The 7,634-nt window shown below is 44.9% G+C and overlaps 1 protein-coding gene across 1 annotated transcript in view; it reads right to left on the reverse strand.

The window, feature by feature from the left end:
* STX18 (syntaxin 18) overlaps positions 1-3,433 on the reverse strand; it is a 120,923-nt gene extending 117,490 nt beyond the window's left edge. Inside the window, exon 1 of the mRNA XM_027103374.1 lies at positions 2,987-3,433. Coding sequence (XP_026959175.1) covers positions 2,987-3,154 — 168 coding nt within the window. The 5' untranslated portion in view covers positions 3,155-3,433. The remainder of the gene's footprint in view (positions 1-2,986) is intronic.
* Between the last annotated feature and the right edge of the window lie 4,201 nt (positions 3,434-7,634).

The raw sequence follows: 7,634 nt of genomic DNA on the forward strand, positions 1-7,634 counted from the left end.
AACCCACCTATTGGAGTGGACACCTGACCTGGCCATGTGAAGAACCTTATCCCTCTGAGGCCATAACAAGGGCTCAGGACCCAAGCAGAACCAACTAGAGTCCTTTCCTGGGGTTTTATGGATAAGACCTGGAGAAAGAAGCTCCTTCCTGTGTTTCCCAGTTTTACCAGCCAACACATTCCTATTTTGCTCAGGTTAGTTTAAAACTAGGTTACCCTTACTAGCAATCAAAAGAATTCACACTCATGCAAGCACTTGCACACCTTTCCTCATTTCATCTGCATAACCACCTTATAAGGTTGCTATTATTCACTCTATTTTAGGAGTGAGGAAACTGCGGTTAAGTAACTTGCCCAAGTTCATGCAGTAAGTAAAAGGCGTTCAAATTCTTTGGTCTTTATGCTTTGGTCTTTATGCAAGGTCTTTATGCTCCAAATCTTATTCAGTATGCAATTATGAATATAGTATTAACTCAGGAAGAAGAAACTCAGCTGAAGAATTTTTGGTTTAAAATTATAGTGGAAGTATATGTATGGGGCAGGGTGGGAAATAAGCAACATTAAACTGGAGTCAAAGGACCTGCCTTCTTCCTCTGGCTCTGTCCTGTGACCTCATCTATTATGACTCTGGGCAAGACATTTCACTTACCTGAGTGTTAGTTTTCCCATCTATAAAATGAAAAGACTGAACAACATGAACTTAAGATCCTTTTAAGTACTAAAAGAAAAAAGTCCATGGTTCTGCTTCAGGCATACAGACTCTATTTTTACTATATGTTATGTAGGATATCAGCAAATTTCAACTTGAATGTCAGGTCCAACAATAGGTAATGGTTGCCTGGGGCACAAAGTTCCAAAGGATTCTGAGCAACACAGATGTACTGGGACATTAACACTGGCCTCCATGGTCCCAGGGAAGGAGAAAGAGGAATAACTGCATGTTTGCCACACATATGCCATCGCTGATAGCTTCACCTTGACAGAGGAGTGTCACTGCCTCCACTATCGATGCTATTAGTACCTACACAGAATTTTCAGATTCCCTCATGAACTTCCTTGGTTCCCCTTTGCAAGTGAAGAATGAAAGTACAAGAAAGCAAAGTGGTGTAGGGAATAAAGTTTTGTGCCACTGATGAAAATACATCTAAATGGCCTACACAGAGTTAGCGTAGGAGTGAAGGGGAACAATAATAATCATTATGGCTCTTTACGATATATACAAAGTCTCATAAGATCCTAATAATCAGCTTACCAGTCAAGGAGGGTATTATCATGCCCATTTTACAGAAAAGGGAAATGAGACTCGGGTAACAGGACTTACCCAAGTCACCCACATCTAAGTAGCAGAACCCAGATTGGAATCTAAGTCTTCTAAATCCAAGACCCAGTTTCTACTCCCAAGGTCCCCATTCATCCCACAGCCCAAATGAGTTAACTCATCAAGCTCCCAATGCAAAGTGGCATAGTTATCACTGTTAGGAGTTGTTCAGCTACGAAAAGTTCCTCCCCGCCCCCAAATCTGAAATGCCATTACTAATTTGTTTGTAATTTAACGGGTAGACACGCATTGAGTATAAATAAACTGAGCGTACAGTTACCCATCTCCACACCTTTGTGCATACTCTTCTCTTAGCCTGAGATGCCCTTCTCCACCCTATGCGCACTGGAACCAACTACTCTTCTTTCAAGATTTGTTTCAGGCATCATCGCCTCTGTAAAGCCGTTCTTGGCCCTGACGCATAATTGAACACTCTCCTTTGTGTTCTACACAACGTCTTCAAGGTGTTGTGGCACTTCTTTTGGTAATATGTCTGTCTCCCCCACCATTCCTTTTAAATTGCGTTATTCTAACACAATGCTCAGAAGGTAGGTGCTTAGTGTATGCTTATTGATGGACTGAATATATTCATCTGGACCAATTTCCCTTCCCAGGCTTGAATATCCTCTGCAAACTGCCACTCACTAATTCATGCATACATATATTAAAAAATATCTGAGTGTCTACAAAGTACCAGGCACTGCACTGTGTATCAAACAGAAGTGGGTTTACCATGAAGTTTGAGCGTCAGGGCCCCTCCCCTGCACCCCCCCAAAGCTCTGAACCTTTTTTTTTTTGTGACTTTGTATTTTTATTTCTTAAAGAGGACAGACAGAACTGTATAAGCTTCAAGCTCCACAAAAACTAGATCCACCCTTGGTGCCAAGGATCCAAAAGTGAACCTGGCAAAGTTTATCTCTCCCCTTACAGAGTTTCCTGTGTAGTGGGGAAGGAGACAACCATTTGTTCATTCATTGATCCAACAAACATTTATTAATCAATGCTCTGAGTCAGGCTTCGGGGATTCTGAAGTGAAGCCAACACTGTTACTGCCTTGAAGGAGTAGGTCCCAGCTGTCCCGAACGAAAGCCTGCTGTGTTCAGGGAACAGAAAGTAGTTTAGATGGCTGTAATAGAGAGTGTTTGTGAAAGATTATCCTAAACCAGTCTCAAGACAGACCGCTCCCTGGCACGAACCCTAACCTATTGCAGGAGGCAAGGAGAAGGGCCAGGTCGGCCGAATGCGATCTTGGATCTCAGTGCGCGGCAGGGGAGGGGAGGGGGCTGAGACAAGTAAACAGAAGAGATAAATACACTGTGACTGTAGTCAGTGCTGCGACAGGAAAGCAAAGGACGGTGGGGGAAGCTTCGCCTGCGTTCAGGTCTGCAGTGACGGCAAGCTCATTACCTCACAAAGCAGCCCATGTACGTTGCAGACATAGTTCCGAGCTCCCCAACATGCGTCCCCATTCCTCGACCTAAGGCTGTTCCTTTCCAAAGACAGCCGTTGACTCTCTGGGACCAACTCTCCTGACCGCCCTTGACACCACCTTCTCCAGGCGCTTCCCTCACCCACTGCTTACGGGACAGAGTCCGGTTTGGGGTCTGGGGTCCCTGCCGCGGATCCGCCCCCCCTCTCCAGCCCGCCGTTTCCATAGCAACCAGCTCACCACTTCGCGCGCCCGGCTGGAGAAGTCGCCCTTAGGCCGGGGGCTCCGGCGGAACAGCTCGTCGCGGCTGCCCTCGACCCCGCCGCCCACCGCCACTCCCAGCGCTTTGTTGCGCGTCTTCACGGTCTTGACGCTGGCCCGGAACAGCAGTGTGATGTCCACCGCCATGGCGACCCACACCCACGGCCCCCACCAGGGCCGCCCACGTCAGCAGCCGGCGACCGCGGCGCGAGCTGGGCAGCTGGAGGACCGTTCCGTTTCCGCACGCCTCCGCTCACCAACGGCGACACGAGAAGAAAGGTTCCGGCCAGCCCGGGGCTACGGCGGCGAGAAGAGAAAGGTTCCGGTCTCCGCCGGCGCGCGTGCCCATCCCCTCGGCGACCCGGACCCAGCGACGCTCACACCTGCGCCCGTTTCTCCTCCCGGCAAACTTTGGCTGACTTAGCCACGCGGGGGGGGTCCCGGAGTCCCGAGCCCTCGCGAGCTCGCTTAGGGCGTGTAGGCCCCGGGACCGAGGGGATCAGGAAGCCGGAAGGCTGGCTCCATTCTCTTGGCTCCCTGTTGCGCGGGTTGCGAGGGGACAGGAAGCGACCCAACCTGACCCAGACCTCATGAACCCACCTTGTGCGGGACCGAAGCACGTGGGCGGTGACCACCTGGGTGCAGTAAGTGCTAGGGCAGAGCAGGTGTGCACGGCAGAGAGCTAGAGGCCAGAGGCCTTTCTTTCCCAACCGTCACCCACCTGATCTGTAAAATGAAGCCAGCACCTTCCTCAGCGAGATAACACGTGCGAAGTGTTTTGGCGTTGCTTGGCTCCTAGAGACCAATGAAAGTTAGTTACCGTTGTTAATAATAACATTATTGTTAGCATTCTTGTTATTAATTATGGTGGGGAAAGCTCTATAGAGAAGGCATCACCCTATAGAGAAGGCAAGATTTGAAGAATGACTAGGAATTTATCAGATCGAGACAAGGACGGAAGAGTTTCACTGGTTTCTGTTCTTCCTCATGTATGGTTTTTAAATATACCATCTTAAGTCATAGTTATTTAAGTCGACTGAAAGTTAGCCAGTGAATTCTTTCTACATTTTGGTTCGAGGTTCAGATCTAATTCAAGATCTTTGATTTCATCATTTGTTTTCTTTTTTTCTAAAGAGGATGCACAATTAGAATATGTATTAAAATGTGGTTGTCAAAGAGTGGTAGGCAAAATAAAAAATGATTTTCATAGCAAGATGTTATTTACCTTTTCACACTTATTCTCTCATAAGTTGTGCACAATTGGGTTTCCCAGAGGCTGGGTGACTTGTGATATTGCAAAACACTGAATGCAAAACAGCTGTCTTCTATTAGGTCAAACTTTAAAAAGATTTGCACAAATGTAAAACAGTGCCATTCTCACTAAGTTGTTTTGGAAATGCTTTTTTTTTTTTTCACAAAAATATACCACTTATGTTAATATGTAATGGGTTTATCTTTACTTTTAACTGAATGAATATTTCAAATTTTTGTTTAAATTTCTAATACAGTAAATATCCATAGCTAAAACCCATATAAACGAAAGTTATTTTAGGGCCCTCAGTAATTTTTAAGAGTGTAAAGGAGTTCTGAGACCAGAAGTTTGACGCCCGCTGTGTTAAATATGTTTATCAGAAATAGATGTTAAGAAACTACATAGGTACCTGGAAGGAAGAAGGAAAATGGTATTTAAAACCCACACTGTAGCCACTTCAGCCTTTCCTTATGAGGAAAATAAATTTTCATACAGCTTTCTTCCACCAACAGAGTAAGGGAGAGAGAATAAGACAGAAATTACTAAACCTCTGCCAATGATTCTGCCTTGCATAAGTGGCCCTTTGTCTTATCGAGACATTAATGGGTCTTTGGCTTATGCGAAGATAAGTCTGGGGCAGAGTAGAAGGAGAGCTAAATCACCCTGCATAATAAAATGAATGGGACTGAATTAAGGGTAAGAGGGAGGAACCAGAACCCAGGGAAGGGGCCAGGAAAGGAGATAGTAGCTCACTGGGTAGGGTTTTTGAGTGGGAGGGGGCTGAGCTACACCAAAGCTTCAGTGAGTAGTGTGTTTGGTGCGGTTGGGTTTTTTGGGTAAAAAGTTTGGGAGAAAGGTCTAAATCTTCTGTCTGCCTCTACAAAGAGCAAAGAAGATTATGGAGATGAGACCCATGTGAGCTCAAAACATCAGGCTCTAAAACCACAAGTGACCACAAACACCTAAAACTCCTAGAAAAGTTACAAAGATCTTGAGGAGGCCCTTGGATGTCCCACAGACATGGGATATGAGCTGTTGCATTTTTATTATTTTATTTTACTCTTCTAACCTCAAAGAGCAAGGTCACTTCAGTTGACCATGGACTAACGGGAAACCCCATAAAGCTGAGAGGGGATGTGGATAAAAAGGAAGAACAGAAGCATGGTGGGAGTGTATTACAAACTTCCAAGTTTGAAGTGGTACATAAACTACATTTCATTAGTAACAATGTTTCATTCATTAGGCTAGGCTCTCTACTCTTGAAAAACAGTAGGGCATATTGGAATTACGGAATAGAGTTCCCTATAACAGCACCCTCCTTACAATCAGGATAGATGTAGGCAGCTTGGAATCATTTGGGGAGTCTCATGGAAGTCATTAAATGCAGCCTCCGCCAAAAAGAGGCTATATTGCCCAACCGGGTGCCCAAGCCATGACAGAACTGTGCTGTCAGTTAGAAATAGACATGAAGTTGTCAGCCACCGAGGTTTTGTCATCATCCCTCCTTTAGAGACGTTGGTTTTCTAGCCCTACTACCTGGGGAAAGTTGGTATAAGCTGGTATTTGCTCTATGAAGGAGGGTGCCCAATGCCTGGAAGTGTGAATTCCTGCAGGCAGCATGGGGAGACCAGTTTTCTGGGTTCATGAAATCATGGACTTGCCACAATAATATAGTAACTGGAGACCCTCCTTGGTGGTCTGTTTCATTGTTCACTCATATTCACGGCTTCTCCTAGGGGAGGATTATAGTTCCTTGACCTATTGACAGCTACTTGACCAGGTGATTCCTTTTAACCGTGAAAAGTGACGTTTTGGTTCTGGGCAGCAAATTTAAGAGCTAACATGTGGTTCACTGTGCTCTCTTCTCCTTCTGCCCTGGCAACCTGTAATGTTCCATTGGGTCATCAACCTGGGTTCCCTGAGTAAAGGTGACATGGAGCACAGCCAACTAAGGACGTGTGCTGGCAGTGAGAAGTAAACCTTCGCTCTACTTGTCCATGGAGATTTGGGGTTGTTTGTTACTGCAGCATAATTATCTTATCCTGACTGATACACCACGTAACCAGAAATCTGCCAAAACAGACTATTGGGTACATTCACCAATTACCAACATTACAGTGTTATCTCTGAGTAGGTAAAGGATAGAGAGGAAGGAACTACTAGATTACACCTAGATCTAACCAATAGAAAAGACCTGGCTAGGAGCGTTAGAGTGACAGAAACCCTGGAAGGCCGGCCATGCCATGGTAGAATTCACAATGCAAGAGGAGAGGACTTGGAGAGCATGTGTTTTCACTTTAGAAAGTGGACCTAAAGAAATTCATAAAACAATTTTTTTTCTCAGGGGTTCTAAAAAGGACCATGACTCTAGGGATGGGAAGCTCAAAGAATAAACTTGTTCCCAAGGAGGAACCTAGCTAAAGAAATCAGGGTGATGGAGAAATTGAAACCCTTGTACACTGTTGGTTGGCATGCAGAATGGCGCAGTCACTATGGAAAACAATATGGAGTTTCCTCACAAAATTAGAGATAGAACTACCACATAATCCAACAATTCTGCTTCCTGGTATTTATCCAAAAGAATCAAAATTGGGATCTCAAAGAGATAGTTACACTTCCATGTTCATAATAGCAGTATTCACAAGAGTTCAGACATAGAAACATCCTAAATGTCCATTGATGGATGAACAGATCAAAAAAAAAAAAGCACATAAAGTGGAATATTATTCAGCCTTCTTTTTTTTTGAAGGAAATCCTGCAATATACAACAACACAGATTAAACATGAGGACATTATGCTAAGTGAACGAGGCCATTCACAGAAGGATAAGTACTGCATGATTCCACTTATATGAAGTATCTAAAATAGTCAAACTCATAGAAGGAGAGAGAAGAATAGTGGTTGCCAGGGGCTGGGGGAGGGGGAAATGGGGAGGTGCTAATTAAAAGGTATATAATTTCAGTTACACAAGATAAATAGACTTTTGAGACCAGCTGTACAACATTCTGCCTACAAATAACAATCTTCTTACAACCTATCACTCTGACATCAACTCTGCTCCTCCCTCTTCCACATGTAAGGACCCTTGTGATTATACTGGGCTCACCCAGGAAGTCTGGGATAATCCCTGGAGGATTAATTTCAGCTGCAACCTCAGTTCCCCCTTGCCAAGTAACATATTCACACTTTCCAGGGATTAAGGCTTGGACATCTTTGGGGGGCTATTATTCTGCCTACCCCAGCGGGGTAGCTCCAACAGAAAGGAGGACTGATTATGAGCTGGGCAGACACCTCTTGCCTTGTCTTCCTGGATGAACAGAGAGATCCATCTATTCTTTTTCCATTTCTCAAACAATGTTTCCAGCCCTGCTCCTT

Source organism: Aethalodelphis obliquidens, unplaced genomic scaffold (genome assembly GCF_003676395.1).
Source record: "Aethalodelphis obliquidens isolate GAN/ISIS:26980383/991018 unplaced genomic scaffold, ASM367639v1 scaffold6, whole genome shotgun sequence".
Taxonomy (NCBI): domain Eukaryota; kingdom Metazoa; phylum Chordata; class Mammalia; order Artiodactyla; family Delphinidae; genus Aethalodelphis; species Aethalodelphis obliquidens.